The sequence below is a fragment of the Adiantum capillus-veneris genome, chromosome 26 (assembly GCF_014529385.1).
Source record: "Adiantum capillus-veneris isolate H3 chromosome 26, ASM1452938v2, whole genome shotgun sequence".
In the NCBI taxonomy this organism is placed as follows: Eukaryota; Viridiplantae; Streptophyta; class Polypodiopsida; order Polypodiales; family Pteridaceae; genus Adiantum; species Adiantum capillus-veneris.
The window spans coordinates 108563455-108582952 of record NC_140956.1 but is presented as its reverse complement, the minus strand read 5'-3'; the positions used below and the strand labels follow the sequence as shown (position 1 = coordinate 108582952).

At 44.4% G+C, this 19498-nt stretch overlaps 1 protein-coding gene and 1 pseudogene across 1 annotated transcript in view; one reads left to right on the top strand and one right to left on the bottom strand.

Annotated features, from left to right (window-relative positions):
- LOC147423980 (uncharacterized) overlaps positions 1–16236 on the bottom strand; it is a 122901-nt gene extending 106665 nt beyond the window's left edge. Inside the window, exon 1 of the mRNA XM_086501973.1 lies at positions 15799–16236. Coding sequence (XP_086358099.1) covers positions 15799–15873 — 75 coding nt within the window. The 5' untranslated portion in view covers positions 15874–16236. The remainder of the gene's footprint in view (positions 1–15798) is intronic.
- On the top strand, positions 15894–19250 carry LOC147423979 (uncharacterized; annotated as a pseudogene).
- Positions 19251–19498: the final 248 nt, after the last annotated feature.

Below are 19498 nucleotides of genomic sequence, written 5' to 3'. Positions count from 1 at the left end.
AAATACTCACTTCTATAGCACTAACCAAACTTTTGGACATTCCATAAGAGCAATTGCCAAACTGACAATCTGTACAGCTCTAACATTCATGTAACAGATATTTCATTTGAGCTCACTTTAAATACCATGTACATCATTTGTTTCAGAAGCCATTGTCACACTGACAATCCATATAGCTTTGAAACTCAATGTTAAGTATGGAGCCTGATTTACCTTTGTAATTTTCTGTGGTAAAAGCGCACATTTGTAAGGCCCCCATTATGAGGAGAACCCATCGTGCGTGAAGGAAAATCACTCATCGGAAACCAAAATTTTTACGGACAAGAATCAGGGGCAACTTTAAAGGCCTCGGGGGCAGAGGCCCTCGAGACTTTTTTCGCCGGAATATTCTTTTTCACCGGAATATTATGGCCGGACGGCGGCCGGAAAGTGGTCGGAAAACAACCGGTCGGTTGGCCGATGGCCGGTAGTCAATGGCCGATGGCCGGTGGTCGGAAGTCAATGGCCTGTGGCCGGTGGTCGAAAGTCAATGGCCGGTGGCCGGTGGTCGGAAGTCAATGGCCGGTGGCCGGTGGCCGAATTCAATCGCACAAGGGCGACTACACATGGCTGTCTCTCATTAGAGAGGGCAGCCCTTTTGGCCTATTAAAGGAGGCCATTTCTACACACATTTCATAGTGTGAAGTTGATGCAACAAGGTGAGTGTGAGGTGGTGAGAGTGAAGCAAGGCGGGAGCTCCATTAAGGGTATAACCCCTGTGTAAACTACTTCTTGTTTTGAAGTACTAAAGCCATTGAGTGGCTGCTTTCCCGTGGACGTAGCCCACATTGGGTGAACCACGTATATCGTGTGTACTCTCTCTCTCTCTCTCTCTCTACTCTATAATCTCGTGTATATAAATCTGTCTCTCTCCATTAAGTAATCTACTCAATTATCTATTTAGCTACGTCTTATTTCCTGACACTCAAGGGGTCAAGGTAGGTTGCAAATCGAAGGCTTCAAGGTAAAGTGATAACACAGTTGGTGACTCTGCAAGTTCACCTTCTTCCATCCACTTAGCATCCATTGGTGGATAGTTTCTAAACTTTACCGAGTAACACCTAGCAACCTTGCCTTTCACTTTCCTTTCTTTATGTGCCAAAATCTGTTCCGGGACCGAGATCTCGTCAAGTTCCTCGACTTCTGGCTGATCTTCAGCTGGCATATCTTTTGGCACATCACCCACATAGGGTCTGAGAAGACTCACATGAAACGCATTGTGAATCTTCCAACTGTCAGGCAATTTCAGCCTATATGCAACATCACTGATTATGTCGCATACTTGAAAAGGCCCATAGTAACGCATGCTGAGCTTTGGAAACAGTCTTTCCTTGCCCTTCATCTTCTTTAACCTTGCCTTTTCAAAGCGCAAAAGCACCCAATCACCCAAGTACTTGCAATCGCCTTGAGGTGTTTGGTCACATGCCTCACCTTCGACGCTTCTCAGAAATTGCCGTTTGCAAAGGCAACTTCATACTGTCAAATGAAAGCGGTAGCTTTCGGGGCATATTCTCTTCCGTCAAAAGTATCAAACTTGATCGGAGGGTTCTGAGGTCTAAAGACCTTCTTCATATCCTTCCCGAGATGACGGGATTTCTTGGCTATGGTTCTGGACTGATGTTCATGGATATCTTCTGAATTCTAAAGGATCTCGAGCATTCCGCTCCTTGGATTCTCTAGGTTCTTGAGCATCATGCTCTTGTTGCCTTCTCAAAGAATCCCAAGCCTTGTGTCGCCTTCTTGCAAAGAGAAAAAAAATTCCAACTCTGCGAGCTTTTTCCTGCAGGACTTAGGTTTCCTCCTGCTTACTTCTCTCTTGGCTTGTCATGGCTTCTTCCCGTATCTTCCCAGAGTCGTCCTCCTTTACAGAGAAAGAGAGGAGACCATGCTCTGATACCATTGTCACAAACGAGAGCGCATAACAATATAAAATATACTCAGATAAATAGAATTTATCTCTTATTATTGAAGCCAAAGGATATAGAGAGAAATAGATAGAGAGAGAGAGAGAGTGAGAAGATCGACACAGTACTGAGGACCAGAAGATGGGCTGGTCCCCTCCCTTAAAGAGAATTCTTTATTAGGGAGAATCTTTTTACAAGCACAAGAACCGGAGAAAATCCCTCCGTTTTAAATCTCTGACTCGATGGTCGTTCCTTCCCGTAAGGGAAATCCGAGAGACAAGCTCTCAATCCTTTTTCCGTCTGTACTCAGAGTTGAGACTCCGCAAACAATTTCCGAATTCCGTTTCCAGAATTCCCAAGGCCGAAGCCTTCTTGCTTCTCCTTCGCGATGAAGTACCTGCAAACACACACACAAACACATGACAACAATTCGTATGGCGAATCCACAATAGGTACCTGTCGCTCTTGCGCGAGAAAAGCGACTTCCGTGCTTCGTAGTCTCGCGATCTCTCGCGTCTTCTGGCGGCAGAGTCTTCTCTTGCTGGCGCTGGCAACCTCCCTTCGGTGAGGGCATGTGGTGCTTTTATAGCTCCTTCACCACGGCACAAATAGCTGCTCGCGGAGAGATCGCGGCCTTTTTTTTTTTTTTTTCTGTTCTACCCGAAATAGGGAGAGAGAATTCGCTGGCTGGTTTTGTTGCTTTATTTTCTAAGTGGCTACCCACTTACTAAGTGGACGGCCAGCATATTTTTAAAATTAGTCTGAACCTGCCCAAAAACTCAATAAAACCTTATAAGTTAAAATCAATGCTTTCACAACACTTCCAAGGCGTCCCTGGATGCAACCACATGCACGAATGCAATGCAAACATAGATTCCTCGCGGGAAAGCGTTTGCTCTTCCCGGAAAACTCGTTCAAATTTTTCACTTTTTAAGAAAAGCTTCTCAGAACCCATCTTTATTCTTGTGCTTGCGTCTTTACGCGTATTCCTCTTTCCAGTTCGGATTTCCTCTCGACTATGGATATCCCCTTTCCGATGCACCCATCACCCACCTTGTGACGCATCAGGAATACCCATCACCTAGTCCTTTCCTACCGAACTTACGGTACAATCCCCTTCACGATGCTCTATGTCACCCATCCTATGACGCATCACAAATGTCCGTTCCCGGATGGTCGGATACTTCTTCCCGATGCTCCCTGTCACCCATCCGATGTGACGCATCAGAAGTACCCGTTCTTGGTGGCCTTACAGATATTCTCGTTCACAGTGCTATCGTCATTACTTTGAATGACGCACTAGGAATACTCTGTACTCGGATGTCTCCAGTGAGAAAAACCCTCTCACTTAAAATTCCAATAATTCATTTAGAATTATTTTTCCTTGATGTTCCAAGCGAGAAAACCCTCTCACTTATAAATCCAATAATTCATTTAGAATTATTTTTCTGTCAGATAAAGCCAATGTAGCAACAGTGGTTTACTAACAGGTTTACAGCCTGCAGCCATGTCAATGCCATGTTGCACTGAGCGTGTCGGCAGTAAACCTGATGGCAAATCATTAGGAAAGACATCTTGAAATTCCTTTAACAATTTTTGTACCTGATTAGCAACGTTTGCTTGTGTAGAATTAGAAATTGGCGGAATAGAGGAGAGAGAAGCATGCGGCGTTGAGGAATGTTCAACAGACTCAATGTTAGAAAGAAAATGAGACAACGAGTAACACAAGAAAACCTGTTCTATTTCATTATCAGAAACGAGCTGCATAAGCTCGGCAGTACAAATCAGTGGTGATGATGGTATATCCTTTTCTCCTAACAACAACACGTGTGTGCCATGGGAATCAAACATCAAACTGTTGTGCTCATAGCTACGCATCAATGATGGCCCTAGGCTATGCAACCACTCCCTACCAAGAGCCACATCAGCCCTTTCCATGTTCATAACTTGAAAATCCAAACAAGTAGAGTACCCTTGTACTTCCAATGGAACAGCTCGACATTGAGTATCCCATATTTCACTATCATGTTCATTCATCATTGCTACCTTGTAGCGGTGGGTACTCGGAGTTTGAGGCATTTGAGCTTTTTCACCAATCCGTAATTGATGAAATTGTGCGTAGCACCGTCATCTACCAAGATGCGCACATTGTGCCCTTGCAGATATCCGTGCATACGTACTAACTCATGTGGTCCAAAGGTTTGTTGCAACATGGAAGCTGTGAGACAACATTCATGCACCACCTCAGTGTGTGTTACTTCCACTATAGAGAACTTGGAGGAAGACTCGAGAGGCAGTAGTTGCACCGTGTGCACTGCTTTCTCCTTCCCCTGGGCAGCGGATTTCCCATTGGGACAATCCTTTTTGCCATGGCCTCTTCCTAAGCATTGAAAACATAGCTTCTCTTTCTTGGCCTTATCAAAATCCTCAGGGGAGAGAGGACCCCTAGACCCCTTGGGTTTTTTAGATGCATCTGAACTAGCAACTATAAATTTTCTTTTATTGTGCCTGTACTGAGTGCGTGTGTTACTATGTGTACTATCAGGCACGTTACTATTATGTGTTTTCTTATCATCAGGGTCATAATGAATATGTGCTTTCACTATGGCTTCCTCAAGTGTTTTAGGGTCCAGGGATTTGACATACTTCTTAAGTTCTGGAGTCAGACCTCGTATGAACCCTCGTACTTGTTGAAAGGTATCCAAGCCTTCCAACTTGAGGATGACATCCCTATAGTGAGAGATATATTCAAGGAGTGACGGATATTGGCGCATGGAACACGTGTCCCAAGCGGTCCAATTCCGATCGGCCTCGTTTGTAGGCAAAAATTCCTTGCTAAACATTGATTCAAAGGCTGCCCAACTCTGTGGTATGATGTTCTTCTCCTTGAGAGACATCCACCATTTGTAGGCCTTGCCTTCCAGAGTTAAGCTCGTTTGCAGAGCTCTTACTGCATCCGGAGTTCGCCGTAAAGCGTGAATTCCATCCCATTTACTAAGAAAGATGTTCACTGCATCCTTATTGCGGTCCCGTTCTTCGCCTTTGAAAACTGGTGGTTTAAAATTCTTCAGCAAATCATCTACCTCTTTGGCAGTGAGAGCATGCAGTGTTTCATTAATTGGGCCTTGCCCTTGTGTTCCAACGTGCTCATGCAGGGTGTCAACCGGACTCTTAGTCTACTGTTGCATCAATTGAATGACTAATGTGGAAAGTTTAGTAACATTTTCATTTAAAGCCTTAAAATTTTGACCCATGATTGTCATGCGTGTCTGAAGTGCACGAAATTCTTGAATATCGAGCAATTCATAAGTATCTTCTCCTGCCGTAGTGTCGCGGGTACTCTCCTTGAGAGGATCCAGCCGCGAGCCATCATTGGCAGGGTCGGGAGTACTTTGCTCAAAATCGAATGTCATGTTGATATCCGAATCCATGGCTACACAGTGCAGTGAAAGAAGTACTCTGAAAAAATACATGATTTTGGTAGCACTTGCAAAGTATAGCGAACTCCCTTTTGCGCGTCATAGCACTTAATCGTCAAATAAACAATAATTTGCAACGACGGGATACAAATCGAACTCCGCACCGTGTATGGTTGAAGCTTCACCTTTGAGTCGAAGCTTAATTGTTGGAAGCTTCGACTATTATGTTGCTTGAACGCCTCTTGAAGTCGTCGCAAAAAAATATGCAGGTTCTGTAAATTCCTGCAAGTACTGAGCATAGTCGGACTTCGTGAGATTCGATGGGAAGCCGAGTGTTTGCTTCGCCTTGCTTGTGTTGCTCTGGCTTGCTTGACCGCCTTGGTTCGCTGAATTGCCTGTGGGAAGGGCCACTAGTAGTGGCCAAGGCCTAAGGCTAATGGCCAAAAGGCCTCACAATGTGAAAATAGGGGAAATTTTGAAGGAAAAAAAACGCAGGCAACGGGCCGTCCTCTGCGAGCAAGGAGATGGAGATGGTGTGGGTTGCTCAAGCCGGCTACGGCCGCGAGATGGTGGTGCAAATCTCTACCTCCCCATGGCGCTCCTTCCAAGCCAATCTCCTCGCGACTTCATGCACCACACACACACACAGTTCCCAAACGGGAAAGGCGGCCCGATTTGGCAAGAAAACTGTCTATTTTTGGAAAAGCCCCCAAAAAGCCACGGTTCTCACCTAAAGAGCTTGCTTTTAGGGACCTAAAGAGACCACGCCTAGAGAGAGAGTGGAAGAGACTCCTAAGCTCTCATACCAATGTAAGAACTAGGGAACTAGACTCTGAGATCCTCCTCCCAACCTCCGTTTATATAGACAGGCTCCTAGCCCCTTGCCCTAGACGGATCCCATGTCCACACTGCCTAGCCCGACCCTTGGCCGTAGTCCATGACTATCCTAGTTCTTAGGGTACAGGACCCTTGTCCTGACATCCAAAGGATCATCAGCGATATCAAGATGGGCTTACTTAATGGCACATATATCCAACCCTAGTCGAGTACTCGGTCGTGAATGCCGCAGTGCTAAACAAGTTCCCCCTCGCGAGCCATGCCCTACATTTAAGTCTATCTTATCTAATAATGATAAAGTTGAAGATTTATTGATCCTTTCGTGGTGCAAGAGGATCCTTCAGAGATCTAAGAGGCAACAGCTCCCTCCACCTCCCCCTTCTCAACTGGAAGCCTTAATACCCGCTGAGAAAGCTGAAGATTCAGACGATTCTGGTTCTTGTGCGACAACCAACAAGCACATAACCCCTTCTTTGGTCGTGATCTAGGCAGAAAAACTCGCCTCGTCACTGCCCTTGCAGAATAAAGGCTTTGTCTCTAAACAGATACCAAATGCAGTGGTGAATGATAATTTTTCAAACTTGAAGATACAAGTCCTTACCTTCAGTGGTGCAAAGGATAAAACCATAGCAGCTATAATACGCGCATTTTATTTAGAATACGGGACGTCCCGTATTGAAACGTACAGTACGTCTCATAACGTTTTCTATTCTACTCGTTTTGTTGCTTAAAACGTATTCTATTCAAATGTCTTTGCTAGTTGATCAAGTGTGTTTTGAAGCTTCATGGTGCTTGTTTATGTATGCTATAATTAAACATCGAAGAGTAATTGAGGAGGTACATGACCCACTTCATTTATCATATCTAAAAAAGTTGACGTATTTTATTTTTGATTCACAAAAATACATCTAGTACGCGTATTGTCACCGCATATTAAACGTCCCGTCCCATACCATGGCTGCTATGGATAAAACAGATAGAGACTCTTGCAACACGACTTTAGTCGCTGCAATTGAATCTTTGGACACAACTTGTTCCACAGATAAACCTTTACAGATGGATGTACCTCCAAATACTACTCTGTCTCAATCTACGACATCCCTTCAGAAGGACTTTACTGTCACAAAGTGATGACGTGGCGGACAACAGAAACCCTAAAATTCCTGCAAACCCTAATTTCTACCAAAAACCCTAATTTTCAGAAATCGCGGAGGGTGAAAAAAAATAGACTCTGAACTGATGCTTTTTTATTTTAAAAGCTTTTGGGGCTCTTCTTTTGGGCATCCCTTGTAACCTTTAAATTAGTGGTGAGGGCCTCACTTCTCAGGGCATCTGGACACAGAGTCTGAGAGTGAAACCCTAGCCACTCTCTTGTACTTTGATCTGATTAATATAAAAAGAAATACCGAAAGGGGCGCCAATCTTTGGGGCCAATATCTCTAGGCACGGAACTCCGCCGGGCCAGTGCAAATCTATTGTGATCTGTGAATTGTTTTGAAGTGGTTATTTGGTGCTGTCGTGGTTGATTCTTGACTTGGAGTGCCCAAGTCTGTTACAGTGGTATCAGAGCACGGCCGATTTCTCTTCTACGGGAAATCCGATCCCCGAATTTTTTTTCCGCGGCACCTATGGCTTCAGGCAATGATCAGTCGACTCCCTCTGCATCTGGAGATGCGGGCAGGGATCACAACGAAGATTCCGGCACGGAGTATGGCCCGCCTAGACCTACTCCAGCGGAGCAGCGAGAGATGGAGCGTCGAAAATTGATTGATGATGCAACAAAGATGATGCTCAATTTTGCCAAGGACCCAAAGATGGCAAAATATATGAACCAGACCTCTTTGGAAGAGGTACAGACAGAGTGGCAGAGAACCACAACACCACTCCCGAAACCCGCTCTCAAGAAATCTTCTGCCTCCAAGAAATATACGGAGAAGGAACTGGAGAACGTGGTTGATGCACAGATTGCTCAGCTTTTCGACGTGCGAAAGAAAGGCAAAAAGCACGACAAAAAGCAGAAGAAAGGCCCTGACTTCCCGGGATATTTGGGTCGTCGGTCGACATTTGACAAGGCAAAGAAATTGAAGAAGCGCGTCAAGTTTGAAAATACCCAGTTCTTCTTCTTCTTCTTCTTCTGACGGTTCTTCTAGCTCTTCAGACTCGAGCGAAGAAGACAGGAAAAGCAAAAAGCGAAGCAAGAAACAACGCTTCGGAAAGGGCAAGAAAAAGGCAAGGAAGTCTAAGTCTCGCCCAGTGAGTGACAGTTCTACTGAGGACTCGTCTACAGACAGCTCAGATTCTGATGATGGAAACTTTTATGCGAACAAGAAGAATTTTTACAAAGCTAACCAGTATGACTTTCTCGAAGATAAAAGCAAGAAAGTCCGAGAGTTTAAGGAAGGTGGCCACTCGATCAAGTTTGATACTTTTTCAGGATACTCGGATGCTTCGAAGGCTTTGTCTTTTTTCAGCAGTTTGACATCGCTTTCGCGGAAGGACGCTATTCAGAGCACTCCAAGATTCGGAGAGCTGCCTCTTACTTTAAGAGGAATGCTCGTACTTGGTGGTCCACGCTTCTTTTAAACAAGACTGCGCCAGTTAAATGGCTGAAATTTAAGAAGCTTTTTATTTCTTCTTGGTTGACGCAAGAATATGAACGAGATATACGAGCTGCTTGGAACCATCTTCAGATGACCAAGAAAGATACAATCAATGCTTATTGTGAAAGATTCTAGAGCTCTTTTCTACCCGCCTCCTCATTCAAGAAGATCTCGCTCAGAGAACAAATTGAGCGGTTTACCTTGGGTCTACCTACAGAGATCCGAGATCACTGCTTGGAACAGAAGTCAGCTTCTATTCAGGAGTTGATGAGCCATGCGAAGCGGGGCTTTGCCATTCACTCTGGCAGTCTGACCTACCCCACAGATGAAGCCATGACACAACGAGCCGAACAGACTTCTGGGAATGAAAGTAGAAAGAAAAAGAGCAACCCAGAGAAAAAGGATGCACGACCCAAGCTTACTCTTGAGGAGAGAGCTCGCTTCATCAGAGAGGGGAAGTGCTTTGGATGCGGGAACAGGGACATATCTCCGCGACGTGCCCTAATAAGGCACAGAAAGAACAGAATGATAAGAACGACGACAGGCCTGAGAGTTCGAGAGCAGCTGAGGAACGTGGCAGAAAAGGCAGATAGAAAAGCAGAACTAGTACCACATGGCGTGGGACCTGCACCGAATCTAATGAATGAAAGTACAAACTTTGCCGCTTTTGGGGCAAAGTGAAGGATCAAGAAGCTCTTTTGAAGGAGCCAAGGCCAACTTCTTTTCACTTGGAATTGGCGGCTCGATTTGGAATTACGCCCGACAGACTGACGCCACAGGCAGTTCGACTGGCACCCGGATGGGATGTTGCCATTACACCGAGCATTGGCAAACTTTGTTTGCAATGACAGGGGTGTTCAGGGCACGCGAGTGACGTTCTACTCAGGATCCCTTGGTACCACAAGAACTACGCCGTGGTTGACTACCGGGCCGAGATTTGATAAATGAAGGGCTTAGAGATTGTACTTGATGAACTTCAGTTTCTTACTCATTCTTTTGGGAGAGAACTGAACGTTGGATAAAGGTTGAATATGTTTTGACCTGATCAAAAGAACGCCAAGATTTTTCTCCACACTCATGCCGATTGCTTTTCAGAGGGCCTGAAGATCAAACCATTGATCTGATACCTTGAAGCACGCCACCGAATCGGCCACCTTATCGTGTGAGCCGAGTACAGAATGAAAAGATTATGAACCTAGTGAAAGACCTCTTGGAAAAGGGTCTTGTCCAACCTAGTACTTCACCGTATTGCTCTCCATTGTTGTTGGTTTTGAAGAAAGACGGATCTTGGAAAATGTGCATCGATTATAGCACTCTCAACGAAATTACCATCAAGAACAGATTTCCGACTCCTAGGATCGATGATATACTCGACAGGTTACAGGGATCCTCGTGCTTTAGCAGGATTGACTTGAAGAGTGGATATCATCAGATCAAGATAGCCCCATGAGATGTCTACAAGACAGCTTTTCGGACGACTTTTGGGTTATTTGAGTTTTTGGTGATGCCTTTTGGCTTAACCAATGCTCCTGCGACATTTAACCGGATGATGGACAGGATTTTTCGAGAGTACATGCTATTTGTTGGCACTTTCTTTGACGACATCATTGTTTTCTCCAAGAATGAGGCAGAACACAGAGATCATCTGTTTCAAGTCTTTCAGCCATTACGAGATCACAAGTTAGTGATTAATGCAAAGAAAAGTGAATTTTTCCTACCAGAGATACACTTTTTCGGACACAGTGTGTCAACAGAGCAGGAGTGCAAATGGACCCGGCCAAGATAGAGACTATCCGTGATTGGCCCGATTTGAGGAATGTCCATGAAGTTAGACGCTTCTTGGGATTTGTGTTCATACTACAGGCTTTGCAGAGGTTGCTTCCTCTTTGCATACCTTGACACAGAAAGGAGTACCTTTTTCGTGGGGACCCACAGAAGTGACTGCCTTTCGGACATTGAAAGAGAACTTGACTGCGGGACCTATTTTGATTTTGCCGGACTTGCAGAAGTCATTTGCAGTATATTGTGATGCTTGTGGTCGTAGTCTGGGTGCGGTCTTGATGCAAGAAGGCCATGTCATAGCTTACGAGAGCCGTTTGTTCTCTAGACCGGAGATGACAGCACAGATCTATGAGAAAGAACTTTTGGCGGTTATCCATGCTCTTACTCAGTGGCGGCATTACCTACTCGGAGCGGATTTTACTGTCTTTACAAACCATCAGATTTTGCGCTACTTCTTGTCACAGAAGCAGCTTTCGGAAAAGCAGATGCGGTGGGCGAACATCTTGTCACAGTTCCAATTCCAGATTGTCCATGTGCAGGGACAGAAGAATGTGGTGGCAGATGCTTTGTCTCGGAAACCGTTGGTTCTCGCTATTTCCGCGATACATCATAGGAGCTTCGAGGATATGGTCGATCAGTATGCCACAGATACAGATTTTGCAGATATTTTCACACGGATAGGGGATGGGGAGACAGTAGCTGGATACTCCCTTCGGGAAGGCTACTTGATGAAAAAGACTATGTTGTGCGTTACACAACCGTTGAGGGAAAAGGTTATGACTGAATGCCACTGTCCACCTTTTACGGGTCACTGCGGCATTGCTACCACCATGAAAGGGGTAGAGAGATACTTCTTTTGGCCGTGACTCAAAAAGGACATGGAAGAGTTGTGCGCAGTATGCCAGAAGGTCAAGTTTGACAGGCATAAGGCACAAGGATTGTTACACCCTTTACCCATACCCACCCGCCCCTCGAAAAGTATTGAAATGGATTTCATTTTTGATCTCCCGATTACACAGAATGATCACGATAATTTTCCGATTACATGGCATGCCTAAGACGATTGTCTCCGACAAAGACCCCAGATTTATGAGTTTGTTTTGGAAGGCAATTTGGGAGAACATTGGCACGCAGTTGCAGTTCTCGTCATCCTTCCACTTGCAGACTGACGGGCAATTTGAGTTTGCCAATTCAGTGATTTTAGATTTATTGAAGTCTTATATCTCGGATCATAAGACTCAATGGAAAAAGAACTTACCTTTGGTGGAATTTGCCTACAAGAACACGATACACTCTTCGACGGGGAAGACGCCATGTGAGATTGTTGAAAGTGCTGCGAAGGTTCCATCCTTCCTGAGCACGAAGATTAGATATTTGAAGCGGATGAATATTCGCGAGATTTGGATACGGCTTTTGCCAAGGTTCGCGAGACTTTGCAGGAGTCTCAAGAACGACGGAAAAAGGCAGCGGATCGCCATCGTCGCGATTTGAAATTGAAGGAGGATGATTGGGTGCTCTTACGTTTTGAGAAGACACGCTTACGAAAGAAAAAGGGAAAGGAGAGGCTTTTTTTCAAAGCTTAGTATGCGATACTACGGACCTTTCCATATCACTGACAAGATAAATGATGTCTCCTTCCAATTGAAACTGCCAGATACTTGGAGGATTCACAATGCATTGCATGTGAGTCTCTTGAAACCTGTTAAGGGTGATGTGCCTGATGATGGGGAGCCTGATGAGCAACGCGAAGTGGAAGAAAACGAGGAGATCCTTGTTCCTGAACAGATTTTGGCACATAACAATACGAAGAAAGGTAAAGTCCGAAGGCAGTTCTTGGTTTAGTTCAAGAACTTTCCTGCATTTGATGCGAAGTGGATGGAGGAGGAGGACCTAGCAGATACTCCTCGGATTGTGAAACTTTACCTCGATGTTTTGGTTTAGCATAATCTACTCCAAACGGAACCCAGAAACTAAGCTTGGCCGAAGATCTGGTGCAGTGGGATACACAAGAGGGGAGTTACTCCGCTCCTTTGTCAACAGATGCCTTGATTTTGATACTAAAGTCACTGATGTCTCTTTGAGCTTCAGGGATACTGAGAGCTGACAATATTCTGCTAGACTTTATGAAATGGAATTCCTGATAATGATACTGATTTGTTCTTGACTTCTTTTGAGTGCAGGAACTGGTAGCCGAAATGACTGCAGCATTTTGGTCTGATTGATCTCGAATAGACATGGTTGCAATAGGGGTTAGTCAATCGGACATCGATGAGGTCCCGATTGGACCTAGATGTGATTGCTAGCTACATTGCCGATAAATCATGGTCTAAGATCCGAATGAATGTTGAATGTCATGTGATGTCCTCTGATGTCTGGTGATGTCCTGTGATGTCGTGTGATGTGACTGTCGATTTTGTACATGTGCTAGATGTGTGTTCCTAGTACGTAGGTACTAACAGTCAGTGTCTGCTAAGACGGTTTATGGCTTTTGTCGGTTTTGCAGGCGTAATCGCGGTCGATTACAATGCTTTCAAGAGGGGGGTATGTCACAAAGTGATGACGTGGCGGACAGCAGAAACCCTAACTTCTGCCAAAAACCCTAAAATTCTTGCAAACCCTAATTTCTGCCAAAAACCCTAATTTTCGGAAATCGCGAAGGCTGGAAAAAAAAAATTTTGAAAAATGATGAGCGACGCGAATTTTGCTTTTTTTTATAAAAAAAGAGAAAAGACTGAGAACTGATGCTTTTTATTTTAAAAGCTTTTGGGGCTCTGCTTTTGGGCATCCCTTGTAACCTTTAAATTAGTGGTAAGGGCCTCACTTCTCAGGGCATCTGGACGCAGAGTCTGAGAGTAAAACCCTAGCCACTCTCTTGTACTTTGATCTGATTAATATAAAAAGAAATACCGAAAGGGGCGCCAGTCTTTGGGGCCAATACCTCTAGGCACGGAACTCCGCCAGGCCAATGCAAATCTATTGTGATCTGTGAATTGTTTTGAAGTGGTTATTTGGTGCTGTCGCGGTTGATTCTTGACTTGGAGTGTCCAAGTTTGTTACACTTTACTGTTCCAGACAAACCAATGAAATACCTTGAAGATTTCCAACCAGTGGTCGTCACTCAACAGAAAACTCGACTCAATTTACCAATAGTTTCATTTGAAGCAAATAAAGATTCAATCTTTTCTTGGACAAAGCTCGAAGTCGCAAATGACTTTGACAAAGGCACTAATCAAGTTGCAGATATGATCAATTTTCAGTTTGGCAAAATAGTTATGGTCAATAACAGTGCCATGACATGGGACTTGACAGTTAGAGCTTTGGATGTAGAAGCAAGCAGAATGCATTTTCTTTCTCCCGGAGTTTCTACAACTACCCCTGGGTTTTATTTTAAATGGGACGCGATGTCACAGTTGTGACGTATTCTTTGCCTTTCTACTACCTTCTTGCTTGATTCTTTTGCAGATACAAAGACCACCAGATGCGAGAACCCCAATTCTCCAAAGGGTGTGTCCCTTCGCCCAAGAGTCGCACCTATTCATCGAATAGCCATGCTGCACCTTTACACCAAAGGGTCACAACTCTAGAGTAGAAGGACACGACTATTGGCCTAGAGTCATGTCTTTTGACCTACGGTCATGTCTTTTTCATCGTGTCTCTTCAGTTTCTATATAAGAACACCCTTCTAACACATTTCAAGCAATCATTCAATCAATCAAACACAAAGTCTTCTAAGTCTTATCTCTGAGTCAAGTTCAAGTTTCTTAAGTCTTAATCATGAGTTTAAGTACTTAATTAAGGATTAGTAACTAGAATCCTTACACAGGACACGTGCTAAAGTGTCCGCCCATGCAATCTACGTGATGTGCGATGGGTGGCCAACCCAGGACAATCACTAGCCATACAAAATGGCGAAGCAACAGTGGTGTAACTTTAACACTAGATTGGAGTCGGGGTGTCCACTTGATCACAAGCGGGTTCTTGTCTACATGCATCTTCCACTACCACCTTTGATAGGTCCTCCACATTATCCAAGAATTGGCTCTTCTTGGAGATCCAGATGATGATTTCTCTCCTACCGGTAATGAACCCTCTTCTCCAAATCCTGAGGCTTCGGAAAGCGATGCATGGTCTCAAGATGATGATGCTCTTTTTGCAATGCAGATGAAGAGGAAGAGATACCAATAGCTCCCGAGAGTGGGAGAAAACCCGTCAAATTACCGAGCCGGATGTTGGATACTTTGCGAGATGCTATAACTACAGATTTTCCACTGGATTGGTGTGTTTTGAGTACTATGAGATGGTCTCGACGGTTGCAAAAAGTTCAGACACGTGGAGCATTATTAAAAGTGAACTACAAGGCCAAGTACAAATCAGATTGGTCATTGGATAAGCGCAAGGCTCACTTAGTAGCCAAGGCTTCTCTCGACGACGAGGAGTGAACTCTGACAAGACTTGTGCACCGATTGCGTGTATGGCAACTATTCGGACAATTTTTGCTCTATCAGCCCATCATTGATGACCCCATGTTTCAAATATTTTCTAATGTCTAAGGTGAGCCAGTCTGAAGAGTAGACTTTGCAATTGCAATTTGCCACCTTTCATTCGCAAACAGCAAACATGTCGGATTGTAGTGAGAAATCTTGGTAAACTTGCCGGAAGGTGACACACCTCTACTACAAATGACCCTCATGGATCCACTGAAGATCTTAAATTTGAAAAATAGACCTCCTAGTGTAAACTGCTTGGATCCCCACTCAGCTGATTTGTGAGCTGTGTTGGATGATGCTCACCTAAGTCATAAAGCTCACAATCAGGGCTGTACATAATATGAAAGTCAATGTGGTAAGATCAACCCGCTACTCAACCCTCATGGATCCACTGAAGATCTTAAATTTGAAAAATAGACCTCCTAGTGTAAACTGCTTGGATCCCCACTCAGCTGATTTGTGAGCTGTGTTGGATGATGCTCACCTAAGTCATAAAGCTCACAATCAGGGCTGTACATAATATGAAAGTCAATGTGGTAAGATCAACCCGCTACTGTACAGTTAGCTACCTTGGCAAGACGGCATGTGCATCCACATAAGACCTCTTCGCTTCATAGCTTCCTATCAATTAGGGGTATCAAAAACATTGTGTACGAGAATGCTGGTGTATTCTTGTGTGTGTGAGAAGTAAACCAATGCAAATAAATAGATAGGACGGGGCCTGGCTTACCTCAGATGTCCAGATGAAGAAGTCGAGGGCTTCTGGAGAATGGCGCTTCTTGGATATGGGGGCAGATCGTGGCATTGCAAAGTGTATAACAGAAAATGCAGATTGCAGGAGGGCATAGGATCATAGCAGAGCCCACCGAGCCCCTGCCTCCTCGCACTCTCTCATCGATTTCAGAGAACGCAGATAACCACCGACGCCCCTTCCTACTCCTTTCAAAGCTAAGTAAGGTTTCTTGCTCAGCCTTCCTCAAAAATGATGGCTACAGACATACCTGCGCAGGGAACTACAAGCGCACACACGAACACACACACACACACACACACTCTCCCCTACACTCGCTGATGAGCCTCTCCTTGCGTCCCTTTCCGTTCAAGACAGCGGCTTCGACGTCACATGACCTGCCGAAAAAAGTACCAACTTGGCTCGCTGTAGGGTGGACTGTGGGTGACACCTATAAAATGCACAAGCTCCCAAAACAATCACGTTGACGGTTGACCTCGTATTATAAGACAAATGGCGAAGGGTTGGTTGGAACTTGGATGTGTGTGTGTGTGTGTGTGTGTGTGTGTGTGAGAGAGAGAGAGAGAGAGAGAGAGAGAGAGAGCGTGTGAGGGGATGGAGGACTCGCGCGGGGGGGGGGGTGCGGGGGTGCGGGGGGGGAGTTTTAACATCATAGGATTAATCATAAGAGACCTCAAAGATCTACCCGACGAGCTTTGAACTTAGAGAGACTTTTGCCAAAATAAGAGTACCAATCTTAACTATAGCGTGCATGGAGACTTAAAGCGTGCCTTGCGACCTTTACTAACCAACAATGATATATGGTAAGCTTATAGATTGTAGGACTTAAAGCATGCCTTGCAACCTTTACCAACCAACAATGATATCTCGTAAGCTTATAGAGTGCATGGAGACTTAAAGCATGCCTTGCGACCTTTACCAACCAACAATGATATCTGGTAAGCTTATAGATTGCAGGACCTTCTCAATCCCAAGTGATTCCATAAGGATGAAAGGATTAGAAGGTCCCCATTGATAAATTGGAGGACCTTCTCAATCCCAAGTGATTCCATACGGATGGAAGGATTTGAAGGGCCCCATTGATTGTTATTTCAATAATTATGTGGTGCCAACAACAACTAAATCATATTTATGATCATCATCATGAATTGTGAAAGCACCTTAGCAAACTAGAAATTTATTGTTAATGAAGGGACGGAGGGAACTATGATGCTTGATGTCCACTCAACAACCCTCTTACAGAAAGCCCCTAGCCCATATCTTTAAGACCCCTTTACCTCAGCGTCATAGCCTTGGCCCCTAAGACCCTTGCCTTTACATTACTCCCCCCTTGAAAAAGAGTTTTTCTCCTCAAAACAAAAGTGGGCAACCTCTTACGAGGAGCACCAATGTTTTCCCCAAGTGGAACCTTTTTGGCTTGCCCAAAGGGCAAAGGCTATAGAGATGCCTTCTCTTTTTGCTAACTAAAATAGAAAAAATGGTTTGAGTTGTATTTTCAAGCATTTTTTGATAGGCCAAAAATGTTGATTGGTTGAAATAAAATAGTGGGCACTCATTTAAATGAAGAGTGTGTAAATCGAATGATAGCATGTCTTAAGTTTTGAAATATGAAGTGAATGCTCATTTTTGTAGTCACCTCTACTAGTTAGGTGTTGGCATAGAAAGGCTAGTTGCTTCTTGCTAGTGTCGGCCAAAAAGGTAATTTTTGGGCCTACCCCAAAGGGGTGAGTCCATAGTGATGAGTCCCTTTTTTACCTGCCCAAAGGGCATAGGCCTCGTTGGTTTTACTATTTGCCTTAAGTAAAGATAGAATTTGGTTTGATTGCTTTTGTATTTTGGAATAAAGAAACTCGAAGATTGGTGGATTGAGGAGTGGGCATTCATTTAATAGAGTGGTCATTGAAAGGAGGAGCATCATTTCAGAGAATGGTTTTAAAGGAATCTGGTGGACGACAACCTCGATTTGCTAGTTGATCTTCAAGCACTTCTCTGAGAAGAAGGTGTTATTTCGTCTGTGCAGGGCTTTCGCAATATTGTCCCCGACCGCCGCTGGGAATTCGCCAATGAGTTCTTTTGCAAGGGCAAAAAGCATCTTCTCTCTGACATTCACAAGCGGAAAACCACACAGAATAGCCGTCCTTCTCCCACAAATTCTACATAGGATTTGATAATGCAACAATAATCCGCTATACCACCGTGGTCACCTCTTTCCTCACCCATGGCTTCTTTGCGGAATGTGGCGCTCGTAGCTGCGACAGCTGCGCACCATGCGGGTAGGCAGCAAGCTGCAGCAACAGCTCATAGCAACATGACGCACACAAGTAGCATGGGTGGGGGCGGAGCGATGCTATCGCTCTCCGATGAGAATGAGCGCTTATGCCGTGATAATACTCTTCTTTCGAAGTTGACACACATGAAAGAGCTCTACCATGACAATATCCTTTATATCTAGCACCAGAATCTGTAGGCACAAGGTCAAGCTTCTCGAGTGTTATGTGGTCCTAGTCATGGGCAAGCAAGCCAACTATCCTCACAGGCGTCTTTCACATACCTAGCTCTTAGAGAAGCCTTGCTTATCCCTCACCTTGTATGAGTGTTGTGAAGTCTAACATGGAATCCTCTACATCTAGACAGACTTGTGCATGGGAGAATGAAAGAGCATTTCTTAGTGCTAGTAGTGCAATACCCTTTGCAGCTCACCTTGTATGAGTGTTGTGAAGTCTAACATGGAATCCTCTACATCTAGACAGACTTGTGCATGGGAGAATGAAAGAGCATTTCTTAGTGCTAGTAGTGCAATACTCACCTTGTATGAGTGTTGTGAAGTCTAACATGGAATCCTCTACATCTAGACAGACTTGTGCATGGGAGAATGAAAGAGCATTTCTTAGTGCTAGTAGTGCAATACCCTTTGCAGCTCCAGTATCGACGCATGCTCCACAATTTTCAGCTATGGCGGGCGGGCCGACCTGACCTTGCCATGCTGCAAAATACCTACAACACTCTGGAGTTAAGAAACCTTCGATCTACAGGGTTTAATGTGACAAATTGTAGTGTTGCTCCAACAACAAGCACACTCTCTATATCAGCTACATCCAACGACAAGGCAACTGAGACCGGTAATGGTGCTAAATATGTTGTCGATGGCAGTGAAAAAAAGCCCACCGAAGCTCTTTGGAGTGCCCTTGCAATCGACCAAGAAACGAGTGCATGAAGATGATGAAAAATCTCACGATGATCAGCTTGTTCTCGATGGAGATGCATTAATGTCAAAGAGCTTAATCACAAACAACTTGACTTTATTAAAGAGTACTAGGACTAATTCTGAGCTTGCCTTGGAGCTCAAGCAGCCCAATATGAGCTCCACTAGCTCCATGCATGCTCCTTGGCTTAAGTTTAATGCTTCTAGGGATGAGCAAGTTTACAATTAATTTCATCTTTGCTGTCTAGATTGCAATTAAGTGAAGAATTTTTTGAATGCTTTCTTCATTATTGGTGTGGCAGGCCTTGCGATTTAATCACTTGTTTAAATCAGTCTTTTCACTTAACTAAACTTGTTGAGACGAAGACTATAATAATCCAAAATCTTCTTTGGCTTATGAGGTTGAGCAGGTGACTTAGTTATGTCAATCAAACTATATGGATCAACAACATTGTATTTGACCTAACCGCTTGCGTA